General features: G+C 37.6%; 1 protein-coding gene across 1 annotated transcript; it reads left to right on the top strand.

Moving 5' to 3' along the window:
• Nucleotides 1-337: 337 nt before the first annotated feature.
• On the top strand, nt 338-14,968 carry LOC140145606 (extracellular matrix protein 3-like; the record flags this gene model as incomplete). The annotated part of the gene is made up of 13 exons (XM_072167300.1): nt 338-445; nt 2,875-3,135; nt 3,627-3,734; nt 6,444-6,692; nt 7,150-7,263; nt 7,746-8,006; nt 10,621-10,728; nt 10,964-11,227; nt 11,866-11,973; nt 12,494-12,727; nt 13,809-13,862; nt 14,375-14,482; nt 14,735-14,968. Coding segments are annotated over 13 exons (2,211 nt in total), but the record flags the coding sequence as incomplete, so codon positions are not given.
• Nucleotides 14,969-17,976: the final 3,008 nt, after the last annotated feature.

Below are 17,976 nucleotides of genomic sequence, written 5' to 3'. Positions count from 1 at the left end.
CAAATGTCGCTAAATTCATACGATAGATCGAGGAATATACGGAAACGTCTTTAAGTTATATTTGGTTTAAAACGGTAAAAATTGTCCTTAAAAACAATACCAATATGGGTCAAACCGGGTTTGTTTTTATGAAAGTCGGTTGCCAAACTAACGTGTCACCGCAACTGACAGGCAGTGCGTCGGCGCCGCGTGCGTAAAGCGCAATACCCTATCGCAATCGTTAACAACGCATAGCTTGTAAAACAATCCCAAATTTTGACTGATTTATTTGTTTGTTCCTGCCAGAGAGAGGTCTTTCTTGTGAATCTAATACTGTTGCTTGTCTTCACCCATACAGCTACCCAATATTATTTAGACTGCGCTGAATACTTTGTAGTAGAAGATGATGGATCAGTTACCATACGCGTGGTGAGACGTGGTGATATCACAGATACAGAGACTATACGTGAGTAAAACACTTTTTTACCCCGTTCCAGGAACATAACAAAGTTTAGTGTTTGATATTTGGATACTATGTATAAAAAAAGCAAAATACTCTCAAAAATGACGAGTCCACTGCGTCCCAGTCCCTAGTATTCAAGTCTGAGTCCGAGTCCTTGACTGCCGAATCCGAATCCGAGTCCTTTCACAAATTTCATTCGGTACTTTAGCCATCCCCATACACTTTAAAATTCCTGGCGGTAGATTGGCTACATTGCAGTCACCCCAGAGTAACCTAGCGTATGTAGCCGACAGAGTCGAGTCACTACAGGAGATTGACTATATCGGAAATAAGACAGTAGGGTACTATGCAACAGTGGCACTATGCAGTGACTACAGCTGCTGGCTTCCAACGGGTCACATGTTGGAAGCTTTTTACTAGCTACACACCGCTGACTAGGTTCCCACAGCGTTCACTACCTGTAGTCACAATTTGACTCACCCCTACCCGGTCCCCCATACAAAACGAGATTTACAAAAAATTACACACATTGCAAAACGAGGATAAAAAAGAAACATGCATAAAGACCTAGGAAATTTTCATTGCACATTAGAAGTGAGGAGTATGCTTATATACCCCCTATACCCCCCCGCTACGTCAGAAGCATTATAAACGGCATCCTCGCTTTGTTGCCTCGCTTTGTAGCCTCGGTTTTACGCAAATCCTCGGTTTGTATGTGTTTTGCTAAATACACAGCCTCACTTTGATGGTGCATTCGAACTCACATATTGGTAGGCATTTCCCCCATGCATAACCTGGTCGGTGCCCATTCGGCTAACTTTGTGGTGAAAAAGCTGCTACAATGTCGTTGACCTGTCATGAGGTCGAAGCCTCGGGGGTGTGCGCGCCTGATGGTATAAATACGCGCAGTGCCGCCGACAAGGGGGGGGTAACCGGGGCGTGACCCCGGGGCCCGGGGTCCTAGGGGCCCGTAAAAAGTGAAGAAAAGATACTTTACTATGGGGCAGTAAAAGCAAAGGAAACGGACCTCAGGGGCCCATAAAAGCTTCAGAATAGATACCTTGCAATAAGGCATATTTTCTTTGATTTACTATACGGGCCGACAAAGGTCTTATTTCTTAAGCCTAAGGTATCTCTTCTTTGCTTTTTACGGGCCCTCCGAAGTCTCTTTTTTTCTTTTTATGGGTCCATTAAGGTATATATCTTTTCTTTGCTTATTAAGCTTTTATACATACTCACTGAGGTCTCTTTTCTTTTCTTTTCTTTTCATTCCTTGCTTTTTTTTTTTTTTTTTTACGGGCCCACTACGGTCTCTGTTCTTTGCCTTTACGGGTCCATTATAAGGTCTGTTTTCTTTCCTTTTTTACGGCCCATAAAAACCAAACAAAAGTAACGGGCCCGTAAAAAACAAAGAAAAGAGACGTGCAATTTATAAAAAAAAATACAAGATAGCCTTTGAAGCACACACTCTAATAAATACTTCACTTGAATTTATTCTTTGCTTTTGCCAAAATGATCATCCTCAATATAATGAAATCTTCGAGAAATCAGGGGAGTGTAGCTTTATCGTGGGAACACAAATTGCAAATTTTCGCGCGCATTGTGCCCTTCACTTTATTATTTGATCATTTACCTTAAAATTGGCAATTTTTCCGCGCTTCACAAAGAGTTTGTTTCAATACGTCCAATCTAGGAGTAAAAGTCGCTAATTCGAATTACATGTTTTCGCGCGCTTCGCGCGCATTTGTCAATTCACCGGTTCATACTTGGACCATTTTAGCTTTAAATTGGCACATTTTTTGCACTTTGCGTGGAACTTGTTCAGAGAAAATTAATCTGCCGTTCAAATTGCAAATTTGTGTGAGCTTCGCGCGCATTTGTCTCCTTCAATGTTCATATTTGATTATTGGCAGCTAAACATGCTCCTTTCGCTCCGCTGCAACATATGTTCAAGGATTTTACACCAACCTCCCTCCCCCATGTTACAAAGAAATGTATGCCATTGTTGACCCCCCCCCCAACACAAACACATACACCCACACATATGAAGTCCTGCACCGTCATCACTGAGCAAAGGGGCCTGTGCGTTCACATTGCCCCCGGGCCCGTAATGGCTCTCGGCGGCACTGAATACGCGCTGATGATGACACAAAGTCTTTTTGGCTATCAGGGAGGAAAGAAGGAACATAAAACGACAGAATATAAACTGAACAAAGAAATTGATTGGTACCCCCAGAATCCCTCGCGTGCCAAGCAGTCCATCGCCGACAGGTAGCCAGGGTTGTTTCACAATCTCGGCCAACAAAATCGTGCGTATTTTATGACACAATGGTTTCGCTTAGTTAGATTTTGTTAGATATGGCATGGTAAGTTCTCAGTTCTTAGATCTACTGAGATTTCCATGTATTTGTGTTTGTTTGTTTTGTTTGCAGGTTTTACAGCGACACCGATATCAGCCGTTGCGGAAGATTATGAGGACTTCGAGAATACGTCAAATCCATTCGAAGCTACATTTATGGCCGGAAGTGAATTTCTCGACGTCTCTCTACCCATAACAGACGATGTTTTCCTGGAGGACACGGAATCACTTATAGTGACAATTGAGTTTAATGACACAACTTCGGCAGCTGTGTTAGGTCATGGAATGGGTCAACTCGATAAAGCCGTGGTCAACATATTCGACGACGACTCAAGTAGGTTTTTCTTATGTTTTATTCCATTGGTTTTTGTGTGGTAAAACTCAATACACACTCAGTGGTGTAGGGAGGGACAAAGGGACAGCCCCTGTCCCTCCCCTGTGATGCTAGCCGCCCTGATATGTAAGATTTTTAGGCCTTTTTGTATCTTTTAGACCATTTTTGTCAAAGTTTGCTTCCTTAAAAGTTGTCTATTTTCTTTTATCTTAAAGAGACGGGTGGCCCATCTGCTTTTTATTTTAAATATCAATCAAATGAAGCGACTGATGTTTAAATATGTCACTCAAAGTTCGCCTCAATTCCTTGTTCCATTATTGTATTCTAACAGGAATTACAAGATTACTATAATTAATATAATATATATAATGAGAACCATACTTGTTTGAATATGAATGGAACTATACAACATGGAACATTAAACTTCGTAACGTTTAATATGTTGTAAAATAGTTTGTTTTTGTTTCATGATTATGTTTTGGCTTACCTAGAAACGTGGTTTTACTTTGATTGTCCCGAGTATCACGCTTCTGAAGGGGATGGCTCAGTATTGTTGACACTGGTACGGGGAGGCGATATCAGCGCGGCAGCAAATGTCAGTAAGTAGTTTGCAGTTACTAGATTTACACCACTATAGTGTGGCCGTACACTACCTCCATTTGTTGCGACATGATTCTCATTTGATAGCGCGAGTTATACACCGTTTTAACCAATCAATAATCCTATTGCTGAAGAGGATAATAGTCTTCTACCTATCTATAGAATCTTTAAATAGCTCTTATCTTTTTTGCTTTGGTTAAACCCTGTTCAATTGGTGGGTTAAAAAGCATTGTATTTTGTCTAGGCAAAGGGTGTCCCAGAATGATTTATACCGTGTTTGAAAAATATTAAAATATATATTCAACAGTGTATCTAATTTTAATACTTATTCTGTGACTTTCATATAAATAGCTTGATTTGTTTTGGCGTGACATTGATATTACTGAAAATGGACAAAAACTTCATGTGTGTAATTTACAGCGCAAAGGCATCACAATACATGGATCCTTGATCACATCGTCCAGCCGTACTGTGCAATATATTGGAGAAACCCTACTTTCTTTTATAGGAAATTCGCCAAATTTGGCTCAGATGTAGAGTTTACAACGCTGAATAATTCTTGATGTTGGATTAAGTGAAACATTACAATCAGATATTTAGGCAGAAAAACATATTTTTATGTAACTTCCTCAAGGATCTTCCGCAGTAAATTTTAATCTTCTCCGTTACGTAGCTGTGGGTTTGCTAATATACTGCTGACATAAATACATTTTGTGACACTAAGGACGAACCTTTTCTGTACTTTTATGACAAATCTTTCACTGCCGGCATTTCAAATGATGAAACTCACACATCGCCGCCAAAGAAAGAATAGTATGTCACTCAAGCGTAACAAGTCCTTTATTCCATACAAGGATTGCTTCGTAACATAAATCGATAGATATCGACATTTTTAGTAGCAGGAAACAAATAATATACATTTTCCAAATAACTTTGTGCTGAACGGTTAGTAATTTTAAAGGTTTTCAAAATAAGTTGTTTTGCAAAACTTGGAATTCACCATTTTTACGCGATATCCTGTAACTTCTATTAGAACGTCCAATTTATTACTAAAATCTAAAATACCTAAGAAAGCTAAATATATGTAAATTTTAGCAATTAAAACAAAGTTACCAATAATAATGCTCTTCATACCTAGAAAAAAAATCAAATTTCCCGGTATACATCATTCTGGGACACCCTATATGTATAACCAACAATTAATAATGAGAGGACATTTATGAAACTCTTTTACTTGGGATGATTTGAAATCACGGCATATTATGACTGTTTGATATTTATTACCAGCAATGTGGAAAAAGATACACATGTAGAACCGAAAAAGGTACCATTTTGTTGAAGGAGCAGAGTTCAACAAACCATAACCCAGCTTCTGGACATCGTTTGAAGCCAAATGATATACCATTTTAAAGCTTATGATATATATATTTGCTAAACACGAAATAAAACGGCTGATTCGTAGTGTACAGGCACAAATTGAAGTTCCATTCTTTTTGTACACATAGTACGGTAGTTTGAGACGTCATACGCAGCATACAGTGTTCAATCCATACTTTCCTTGTAGTCACAGTATTAATAAAACATAAAACAAAATGTATAGAGGAACATATCAGAGACGGATTTATGTCACCAGAGACAAGTTGCGATGTCTAATCCAAGACAAGGAGAGAATACCATATGCGGTTTAATGTACTTTTCAAAATTTTGTTTGTTTCTTTAAACTGTCGCTCCGTGTGGAAACACACTTGGGTCCTGATGGGACCAGGCTAAAAATGCTTAAGCTAGCCAAAAAGTCTATATAAGCATGCTGGCCCATATGGAAAGATACGGTGAGAAACATATTGCTCCAATGTTGTTAAAACACACTCGTCTCAAAAGTATATTTTGACCGACCTGTGACATACCATTCTCGAGTTAAATGCAATAAGCAAAAGAGCGAAGGTCAAGTTGTAGGCCTCAAGTGTGGTCAATAACTGGAAAATGCTCAGACATCCACAAAACTGGTCTCAAAATGATGTAATGTGAACCAGAAAAAGAAGAGTTTCAATTCTTCATTGGAAACGGTTTTTAGACTAGTTTCATAAAAATAAAAACACGTAATAGTTTGCTTAATACCCTTGTGTGACCTAACCTTTGACCTGTCGCTTATAACCAGAGAATGGTATATCGCAACTGTATAATATGACGCCAGTGTTCACGTTTGATTGACTCTACCCCGCTTAGGGCCACGTTTAGAGGAACAGCTAATAAGCTATTGGTTTCGTTTTGGAGGATTCAAAGAAGGTGGGGGAGAATGAGTGAAGTCTAATCGAAGTATATTAATACCAATATTTTTCACCAAATAAGTTCATCAGGATCAATGACGTTTCGCGCTGTAACAGAGCACTTTCTCAAATTGAATGACCCTAGACGTCTATTGCTTCCTGTTGGTAGATGACGTAGGTGGCGCTGTTAGTAACTGGTCATAGATGTGCTAACGGAAGTAGTTACCACAATCCCTGTTGAGAGTATTAGCCTACCCCGTCATTCTTATCCAACTAGATTCCTTTATGTGTCTTCTTTTTTTGCTGGTTACATTATCTCTTATTTTGGCTTCGTATTTTATATTGGATTTATTTTAGAACTTTGTAAACAATAAACAATATTTTTGTCCTTTTGCATTGAACATTAATCTACATGTTTTCACACGTTTTGTTCCACGTGTACAGCATTCACAGCCATACCTCAATCAGCTCTACTTACTAACGACTATGGTAGTTTCATCCCATCGACTGCACTAGCGGAGTTTGGTATGGGTGATTCAACAGCGACAATAGAGCTCGAAATAGTTGACGATTATGTTGTGGAAAATGTAGAGCAGCTTCAAGTTTCTATATCAGTTGAAGGCGAGGGCAACTATCTTGGTGAACTTGACTGTGCGACTGTGACCATCACAAGTAACGATATAGCGATTGCAGGTATAAAGCATAACATTTAGTTTGGCCTCAGAGAACAGTCGCTGTCCCGATATGTACCTAGGGTTAGATAATAATGAGTATTTTGTATTGTGCTTTCGTTCTTTATATAAATAACTTATCGAAGAGACATTAGTATTCATCGGGTGACCGATAGTGCTATAAGATAAACCAAAGTGGTTATGAGGTCAGATAGCGACGTTTGCACGGTACATTTTGTGGGACTTGGGAGCACATCAGACACACCAAATTGCTGGGACCTACAAATTGTAGATCTTTTGGGAAAAAAGTGTCTAATGCGCTTTCAGTTTCCATCAAAAATACTCTGTAAACGTCGTTATTCGATCCCTTATGAACAATTTATTATGTATTAAAAGTCCCGACATCACAGGCCTATTCAGTAAAGATACAACCTGTTTGTAGTAAATAACAAGATCTATTTAACATTAATAATTCACAGGTGCCGAATATTATTTGGAATGTGCTGAATATTTTGTAAATGAGGATGTGGCTGATGGATACGCGACCATTACAGTTTGTCGAAGTGGTAATATAGCCGATACCGAATCTATAGGTGAGTGATGTACTACTGTCGTTCTCCTTGTGTTATTTCCAGGTTGTTTTTGTTTTGTTTTCTAACAGAAAATTTAAAATTGATGTGCTCTTATAAAGACTATTGGCATAATACTGCTTAGTTATAAAAGCTATTAAACTAATAAGAATATTAAAAACTTAGTTAAACCGTCAGTTCCATGTACAGAGATTAATACTAGTACACGTTTGTCGCAATCAGTTTCCAACAGAATTTTCAACCCCTGACAGGCTCATAGAGTCGTGCTAATTAGAGAATAATCCTTTAGCTATGCCTCCTCGATCGCGCCATTCGAACTTCATGAATAGTAAACAAATTATGTATAATAGCAAATGGTAGTACATGTAGTAGCAGCAATAGTCAGTTGTATTATTATTATTATTATTATTATTATTATTATTATTATTATTATTATTATTATTATTATTATTATTATTATTGTTGTTGAATTTTAACACATGCAGCCTTTACTGCCGTTGGTCTATCAGCGAGTGATTCTGAATTTGGTCCATTTGGTGGTGTATCAATACAAGGAGTAGTGGACTTTGAATCCAATACCACGTGTGAGGACATAACCTTAGACATAGACGATGATGAATTAGTTGAAGAAACAGAGCAAGTCCTTATATCAATAGCATTCACTAATGCAACGTTAGCAACTGATGCGGGACATGCGTTAGGTGAACTTCAAAAGGCTGTACTAAATATATACGATGATGATGGAAGTAAGTGTATCTTGAACTAATCGATTGTGATTTGATATTATATACATATTACAGTATCTCGAGATACTAGTATAGTGGTTGTGTACATTATCTCGGGAAGACGCGAGATCGGGCAAAAGACATGAAACTGATGCCATCCGATTATGCAATCACGGATTCGGACGCTAGTATACCGCCCTGTGAAGGCCGCAAGAAGATCGTTTTATTTCGTGTCTTCAATACGAAAGATTACAATTTTCATATGATGGTCTGCTTTTCATCCTAGCTACATACACATTAAGTTTAGATTTATAAAGTTTACTTCGAGGACTGTTAGATGTCAAAAATACCAATATTTATTTGCCATACATATTTATTTGCCATTATATCGCATATTACATGACATTCATAATGCAGTCTGCTGTGTCTGATGTGCTCTCAGGTCTCTCATAATATAATTCGCTAAAGAAAGATATTTCCCACCTGTAAAGCACATCGTGTGGGTCTATCTATTATAGTTTTGTCAGAATTTCCGTTTTGATTTCACCTTTGTTCACGTCATGCTCCTAAAACTCAGTACTTTATCTCGAAAGCAAGCAGCAGAAATAGTCGATAATTTCATTGTTGTAATGCAGGTCCCTTTTGCATTGAAAGTAAGGATTACTCGACCAGCGATTTTGTAGCCCAAATCTCCCATTTGGATGTTCTGGTAAATTAACGTGAATTTGGGTATTTGCTTCGGTGATAGCCTGCAATGGCAAATCATATGGTTTCCATGAATATGTCCACCATTTGTCTGTTTGTTTGTTTGTTTGTTTACCTAGGTTAGTCCGTATTAAGAGACGCACGCTTTAGGTCCAAACCTACCTAAGCAAAATTAGCGTGTTATTTAAATATAGGTGATTGTAATTTTCTGTCCCTCCTATCTCCAGGTTAATTTTGTATGACCCCCCCCCCCCCCCTCCCCATCGCGGGTTGGCATTTTTATTACACCCTTCAGACTTGTGTTCGGGTTTGTTTTTAATTTGACATGTAGGCCTATTTGTCATCATAGTCGCCCTATATATAATTATTATTATGTACCGGTATGTAATATATGTGACGTGTCATGTCAAAAGGAGACAGTTTTGGGAAGGTTATCAATTTTGAGGTTTTTACATATCTTAAATAAAGAGATATTTTGCTCCACAACGCCGTTTTCCCCAATAAAATCGGACATTCCTAAGCGAAGATATTGAGTTCATAAGTTATGGTATTATAAAATTGGAAATTGATGATGAAATCAAATCATTAATCACGCACGTGATGAAAGATCCTCTTTGTGCTTAACATGATCAGTGTCATAGGAGCATTTATAGGCCTGTTAATCTCTTTGACATATTGAAATTCTGGCAACACTGTAGCCAGGCCGGTTTTCCACAATCTTCCAACGGCACCCAGGGATATCGATCCACAATACTAGCCTCAGATTTCACGCGATGATTTTGAAAAATTTTCAGCCGGCAGTAAAAAATGGTGAAATCAAAACGGAAATTCTGACAAAACTATGATATTTCGCTCACGGTGATGTGCGTTAGAAAGTTGGGAAAAATACTTCATTAGCGAACTATATTACTTTGAAAAACTAAAAGGTTGGTCAAAAAAAGGCTCGCGGGCAGAGTTGAAGCCTATCAAAGTTGAAAATCTTAATGACTGAATTTCACGCCTAAGTTTAACACTAGGATTTGAATAAAAAAATACAGTATCAAGCCTTACAGTTTTTCCTGACATTTACTGAATAAATGACAATTATTGCTTTTCATTTGGCCGAGAAAATAAAGTTTACATTGAAAAGGTGTAACTCAAAATTTTGCTCATTTCAACACCAAATTCGATTGTTTGTATTGCCTCATTAAATGACTGAGTGAACCTTGTACAACAATAGATATCGATAGACCATCGTTCAGAGTGTTGTAACAATACACGCGTTTCAAATTGAATAGAGGCCCTGCATGCTTTTATCGATTGGCTCCAAACAAAGGATTTGAACCGGTGTCCTTCACCGTAATTATGGCGCAGTGTAGTCCTTTCATTCAAATGTTGTCATTAACCTATTAGATCTTAGTGCATTTGCAATGTGTGTGAGACGAACTGTCGCGGTAGATTGCAATCATGCTTTTATTGAATGCAATTGAATGGTCCGCCATATTTACGGGATGATACGTCATATGCACAACCTCTATAAACCCTTGGGGTAATCGACATGGGCTCGTCGCTGGCAAGCAGTTTTGGCCACACCTATAATTCCAACTGCGTGATCGTTTTGATATGTAATTTTTGAAAACGCGCCAAATATCATATATGTATAAACATTTGGTAGTAAATGCGGTATCAAATTGGAGCTATCAAGATTTTACATACGACCGTGCAGCAGGCCCATAACCAGGATTTAGTTTTGGGATGAGGGTGGGCTGATTTTGAAAAAGTGGATTTTTTTTTCAAAATTTGGACCTTTTGGACGAGTGAACTTATTTCTAAAATTTGGACATTTTTTGACCAGAAAGGCGTAAAGACCCTTTTTTTTGCTCCCTACGCTCACAAATGGGACTTTTGTGTAATCCTATATTTCATCACTAATAATATTTCCCATTTACAGAAACATTATACTTCTTGGATTGTACGGAATATTTTGTCGATGAAGATTCTGGAAATCTTACTTTCAATGTTATGCGAAGAGGGGATCTTAGTTTGGAAATAACAACAAGTAAGAAAACACGTAGCAACGTTCGTTTGTATATTTTTTCCTGATATGTTTGAAATACTACAGTCGTATATTTGTTTTGACGAGTTGTACAAAATGCAAAGTTGTTGCGCAAATAATCACATTAACATTTAAGGTCTCAAAACGGTTCAATCTTATTCGAAACGTGGCATTATTCGAAAATATCTCAAAATGTTCTACTATAGAAAGCATGACTGATCATGATTGTTTCCTTCAGAGCTCAAAGCAACGTCCTTATCGGCTGACTTTTACGCGGACTTTGAGGGTTTCATTCCAATTAATGGTGAGGTGACATTCTACCCAGGTGAAGACACGAAAGAAATAAAGCTGCAAATAACTGATGATACATTTGAAGAAGGACTTGAACAATTACTAATCGAAATTGAATTTGATAACCCTACACCAGCGGCTGCAGCCGGCCAGATTGTTCTGGAGCCCGTCCACAAGGCTTCAGTTATTGTTGATGACGATGATACTCCAGGTAATTAGGCCTCCGTGTTACTAGGAGAAATGGGAGATCGCCCAAAATCGACAACATTGATGTAAATGTAACAGTTATTGCCATCCGTCGAAGATCCTACAAAACCATATTCACCCTTGTGTGGCAGTGACGTCAACGCGTTAAGGCTTTTGTTTTGCTTGTGCATATGTACGCCAACGCATTGAGCGAACGCTAGTAATTTGAAATTGAGCCCAATGAAATGTAAAATGGCATCATTGCCACATCTGGGTGAAAAATGGTAAATATTAATTGATTCAAATAGCAGCAAACTTGTCATTCCTCTGGGGTATAAATTTTCAAAGGATGTGGCAAAAAAGAGCTAGGCAAAAATGTACAAATCTTAAATATCAAGGTTGCCGCCAGCATCCCATGGGGCACGACTTCTCGCAGCGGGCAATTTGTCCCTGGCTACGCCGCTCATGGTGCGTATGATTTCCCATTATTTTCCAGTGACACGGGCCTGTAAGCCCAAAGGATGGAATTCTAACCTTACTCGTTGACGTAAAAATTTCACTTTTCAGTTATGCTCCTATGCAAACCTGTAAGATATATATCAAGAAAAGCAAACGAAACTGAATCATATTGATATCTTTATTTCATTATCGCATTGTTTGTAGACACTTGGTATGACTTTGACTGCACCGTGTATTGTGTTGATGAAGGAGACGTGACAATTGAAATCACAATCAATCGAAAGGGTGACATCTCCCTTCCTGGTCAAGTTAGTGAGTATTAGTATGCTTAATACCATTGTGGCACCACTCTCCAACATATCTTCTGGCCCAGAAGGGGGGTAATTGTCCTTGTCTTTTAATACTTTCACAAAATAATACTTGTGATTAGATTTTTTTTGAAATCGATTTGTGAGTTTGCCTGCTCAAAACAATGCATTCTCTCACTTAAAAAAATCAAAGCAGTTTTAAAGCTGTATTGGGCTATTCCAGTTGCAATCCACACTACCCCGGTGGAAGATTTTGGAGATATCTTCAACAGGGGGAGTATGTTTGTCAAATGTAATTGGTCAGAGTTAATCATTTTGAAACTCATACCTGTATTATGGCTTTACCTATATCTTCCACAACTGGAGTGAGTATTTCAAATGGAAGTTACCTAATTATCTATTCTATTCAAAACTCATACTCCATCTATGGATGACTTTAGCTAAATCTTTCACAGAGGTAGTGTGGATTTTAAATGTAAATGGAATAGACCATTGCATGGTAATAACAATAATCTTTTCCATAGATATCAGCTCAACGGATCTCAGCGCAACACATCCAACCGATTACACCGAGGAAATAGCTACCATAGTAGATTTTGTTGCTGATGCACCATCAAAAACTGTTCCAATAACAATCGCATCGGATTCTTACCTTGAAGATGATGAACACTTTCTTGTCACCCTTCACGATCCACTTAATGGTGTCATTGGTGATTTATATAAAACTATGGTCATCATAAAAGACACTAATTCACCAGGTAAGATACTGGTCTTATACCATATAAAATTTTATAATTCCTTCACAAAATAAAACCGCTAATGCGAGCGAAAAGATTTTATTTGTATAGTCAAGTCACACATTATGTTACTCTTTTTAATATTAAGCAACTAGTCAATCCCGTATTTCCGTGGCACAGGTGTACTTCATAAACATTAACTTCGCCATGTTGAAAATCCAGCTTTTGCCTCACACATTCTAACAATATTTAACTCTAAGATGGAGTGTGACTTTTACCGAATGAATATTTTGTTCCATGTTCACCATGCTACCATGCAAACCTGTACATATATTATGTATACCCAGGGTATATAAAGGGTATAAAACGTGTCTATAACATTCATTGTTTGCAGAAAATATTTTTCAATAACATTTTGAAAACATTTAACAAATATTTTTAAAATATGTTTTCATACAGAACGTTTTAAAACGTTTTCATGACCTTTATACATGTTATATAACCCGATATTTAATGGTATTAAAACGTTTTTACCAAAACCAAAAGCCAAAAATATAACCTGTTTCAAGCATCAGTGGGAGAGCGTGGCGCAATGGTTAGGGTACTTGCCGTTAGTGCATGAGGTTCCGGGTTCAATTCCCGGCGGTGGCGATTTGCATCTTCTGCAGATGAAATTCAGACCATGGTTCATTTAGAATTGGGTAAATGAATCATGAAAGTACTCCGTCCTTCGGAGGAGACGTTAAGCCGTCGGTCCCGTGTGCAGAGAGCCATACCTGTATGTATTTCGCAGCCAGTTTCGAAAAGAGTGTGGTGTTAACCCCTGACTGTTCCCAACCCGTCCCGGTGTTCAATTGACCCAAGTGGAAATAAGTTTCATTAGAGGCTTTCTTGGGTTATCCACGGTTGTCAAAACTCAATCAAATCAAATTAAAAAAAAAACACGTTTTAAAAACATTTTATGTTTGTTGGGTACAGTAATTTGACCAATTCTTAAGTTTCGTTCCTAAAAATAAGACATAAAAGCAGTAAAATGTTATTGTCTTTGTATCGGATAACTCTCTGGAACATGAACATTTTCTTATCACACTTCATGATCCAGTTAATGGCACAGTTGGTGAAAACTATGGTCATTATAAGGACACTGATTCTATAGGTAAATTATTACTTGATCGATTCTCCTGTTTCCCACTGAAATATAACACCTATTGAATAAAATGTTATTTTCTATGTAAACTATCTTTTATTTCAGTGGCGTAGGTAAAAACAACTACATCATGCAATCGCCAGTTTGGTTGCAAATGCGGGTTCACTAACATCCCCCTGAGCACTACCTGCCGATCTAACATTGCCTCTGATTGGTCAATTCCATGGTATCTTCACTTAAATCACTAATCAGAATGGAGCTTTGCATATAATTCACCCCTATTTATTGGGCGGTGAAATTATTCTGACAATGTTGCTGATTGGTCCAATTGATAATGAAAACTTCTTCTTGGCCAATCGGCTGGTAGTTCTCAGGGGGTTAAATATTTGAGTAGTATTTATTGTCAAGTGGGTTCGACTTTATCTGGATCTGTAATACTTTCAGTTTTGTCAAATTATGTTAACTAACCAGCAGTGAAGTAAAAGGAGCTTAAGCGTGTTTCACTTTCATATTGTTTGTAGACACTTGGTATGACTTCGACTGCGCCGTGTATTGTGTTGATGAGGGAGACCCAACATTTGAAATCACAATCAATCGAAAGGGTGACCTATCGGCTGCCGGAGAAGTTGGTGAGCATGGATATGTTTAATATTGTACAGACTTCCCACAACTGAATGTGCATTAATTACTGTTTCTTATTGTTACAGTATACAAGTGATTCGTGCATGCGACATTTAGAAACAGTCAGATTTATGAGTTTGTCTAAGACCTTTCTCTATTTCTAGCTTCCAAAATGATGCAAGGCAAGTCTCTTCCATAAAAGCTGAACTATGTTTAATGATGTATTGTATGTTAATAAGTATAACATTTCCTTTACATAGAAATCAGCACGATGGATCTAAGCGCAGTAGCGCCAACTGATTACACCGATAAAGTAAACACCTCAGTAGATTTTGTTGCTACTATGACCTCTGCGACTGTTTCAATAACTATTGCATCGGATACTTACCACGAAACAGATGAACATTTTCTGATCACACTTCATGATCCAGTTAATGGCACAGTTGGTGATTTATATAAAACTATGGTCATTATAAAGGACACCAATCCACCAGGTAAATTGTTATTTGATCAATTATAGAGTTTCGCCTAATTTTGAGACCTATGCATTGATTGTTGACTTGCAATTGGAAAACGTTTCGTTTCAGAAATTGCATTTTCAAACAAAATAATTAAATAAAAATTACTAATTACATGATCACGTTATGATCATTACAGTAAAGGGCATAAAACAAACTATATTATTAAACTTGATATTTTAAAGCAATAATGTGCGATTTGAACTAAATATATATTTTAATTTTGTCCCAAATTTGTTGGTGTTTACTATCAATCAGGTATGTCCACTTTTAATATTTTGCCGAACAAATCAGATAAAATAGAGAAATTCGTTATTTCATTCTATCGTCTATATCGTCCTATGTGTGAATCAATGCGTGGGCGAATAAATCTGAGATCCCTGTTTTATTATACAACCTCCTCATTTATACTCTGCGTGCTAGCCATGCGCTTCAACGGATAGTTCAAGTTTTGAAATATTTTCTCAAAATATCAAGAGCTATCTTAAAAACTACTATACCAATATTAGGCTTGTTTGTACTTATTTTAATGCATTTTTCATGCTGATTCCAAATATGGTCATGACAATTTACATTTCTTTTTTTTTGTTGGAATTTTTAAATTTTGTGAAACATGTCGTCTGCAGTCGACACCCGCTTGAAGAGAATGAAAGCATTTCAGGCTGTTGGTCTTTGAGAGAGACAAGTATATCTTTAGGTATTACAAGCACTGATCTGGCAACGCAATGTCACCTATAGTAATGTTATAATTTTGGTGACAAAATCAAATTAATGACCCATTCTATTGTGCCTCCCAAATTCAATGTGTGTCTGCTACATGTACTTCTTATGACCCATGAACTTGGTCTCATTGTTCATCCCCTTTATACCAGTCAATTACATGAAGTGTTTTCAAACATTTATCTCCTATCACCACCATGCGTCCAAGCACAGTCTTGATGTACTGTATATTTTTCTTGATTTTTACCAGGCTTCAAAATGAGCACAACTATTGTATAATAATAAAACTCAAAAGCAAACCTCAGAAAAGTGTTTGCCTATAAAGCGTCTATGGTAGCAGGTTGATGTACCGCTCTCAGAATCGGGGGGGGTTACATTGACTAGATTTTGACGTTGTCATTGGTTTACCACGTAAATACAAAACTGACAGATAATTCCAAAAGTGTATTAATGTTATCAAGCAATGTGTTACTTGTCTAAATCAGATAGGGTGGGATAGTGCATCCCACTATAAAGTATAGTTTTTCACTCTTTCTCGTTTGTGGCTACGAACGATATGTTATGATATGATACGGTATGTTATGATACATACTTTGAAATGCGCGTAATCGTAAAATTGGACAGTTGTTGTGGTGATTGGCAGCTTCGCCTGTCAAACGAGAGTCCCGAGACTCATTCCTTTCTAATCCTAATTTATTTTCAAGTAAAAATGTAAACATTGCACTGGGAGATATATTTGTACACTTTTTTCTATAACGGGGCAAATAGAGCCAAAATCGTACCCCTGGAAAACAATATTGCATCCAACGTCCAGGTAGTATCCTTCCACACTACCCCTGTGGAAGATTTTGGAACTATCTTCTACAGAGGGAGTATGAATTTCAAATGGAATTATCACATTTGAAACTCATTCTCCCTCAGGGGAAGATTTCAAGTTGAATCTTTCTCAGACGGTGTATGAAATTTAAATGGAGCTGCCTAATGTGCTTAAAACATTCGTACTCTCCCTGTAGAAGATATTTCCAAAATCTTCCACAGGGGTAGTCTGGATTTTAAATGGAATAGCCCATTGCTTTTTTTTTTTTTGTTTACGATATTTTCTGTTACCGAATTAAATGACGTTGACCATGGTCTGCTCAGAATAGAATACGTGTCGATGACTCATAATAACGTGGTCTGTTTTGCAATGAAGCTAAATTTATACTCTATAGATGAGCGATGAGCGATTAGTATCTCAATTGTAAGGTATCGCGCTTTTCCCAACGCAACAAAAATGCGCTTTACCTCATTCACTTTAATACAACCGATATCGCTCAGCATTACTCTTTATATTTGTGACAGTCTGTGGATCTGGTTGTTTTAATAATGGGACCTGTGTAGCGGATGGTCTGTGTGTCTGTTTTGAGGGGTTCACCGGTAACCTGTGCCAAATAAACGGTAAATGAAACTTATTTTAATTATTTTTATAGTGTAACAATGATTTACTTGTCCTCGCCCGACAAGCTGAAAAACACAAAGAAGGTGTGACGTATTGTACACTGGAACATTGAAACACTCAAACATTACTAACTAGCGGAATCAATCATTGCACTGTTGACTTCTCATTATTCATAAGTACCAAACTTGGACACTCTTTATCAGGGACAGTCTGTGTAGCTCAGTGGTTTGAGCGTTCGCCTGATAAGCGAATGGTCTGGGGTTAAAATCTCTGCACAAGCAGTTATGTCCGGAGTATTTTCTCTAGTTTATCTGTCTATGCGTGTTATGTTTTCATTGTAATGTCATGTGACATTGTGCTAGTGTGCGATACATAGCTTGTTCTTCTTTTTCCTGTAATCTGAAAAATAGTGTATATTGTACGACAGGATAAATCCCCTAAACTTAGAAGTCCAATTATATAGCTTCTTCACACCTTTCTTCACAACTGTTTTAAAGCATTACTGACATGATACAGTAGAGAAATATCCCAATTCTTTACTTATTTAAGACATAACTAACGATATACGGTATTCCATAATGCAGCAAATGCTACAAACACTTTATTGCTTTAAGATACTATTAATATTGTTTAGATACTGACGGTGATGGAGTACCCGATAACATGGACAACTGTCCAGAATATCTAACCATGATCAAATAGATACCGATGACGACGGTGAAGGCGATGCTTGTGACGATGATATCGACGGCGACGGAGTAGCAAATGTCAACGACACGTGCTCTTCCACATCAAACGGAAATCAAAACGACACAGATGGTGATGG

This window comes from Amphiura filiformis, unplaced genomic scaffold (assembly GCF_039555335.1).
Source record: "Amphiura filiformis unplaced genomic scaffold, Afil_fr2py scaffold_465, whole genome shotgun sequence".
Lineage (NCBI taxonomy): Eukaryota > Metazoa > Echinodermata > Ophiuroidea > Amphilepidida > Amphiuridae > Amphiura > Amphiura filiformis.
The sequence above is the reverse complement of the archived record's forward strand: the minus strand, read 5'-3'. Positions and strand labels throughout refer to the sequence as shown.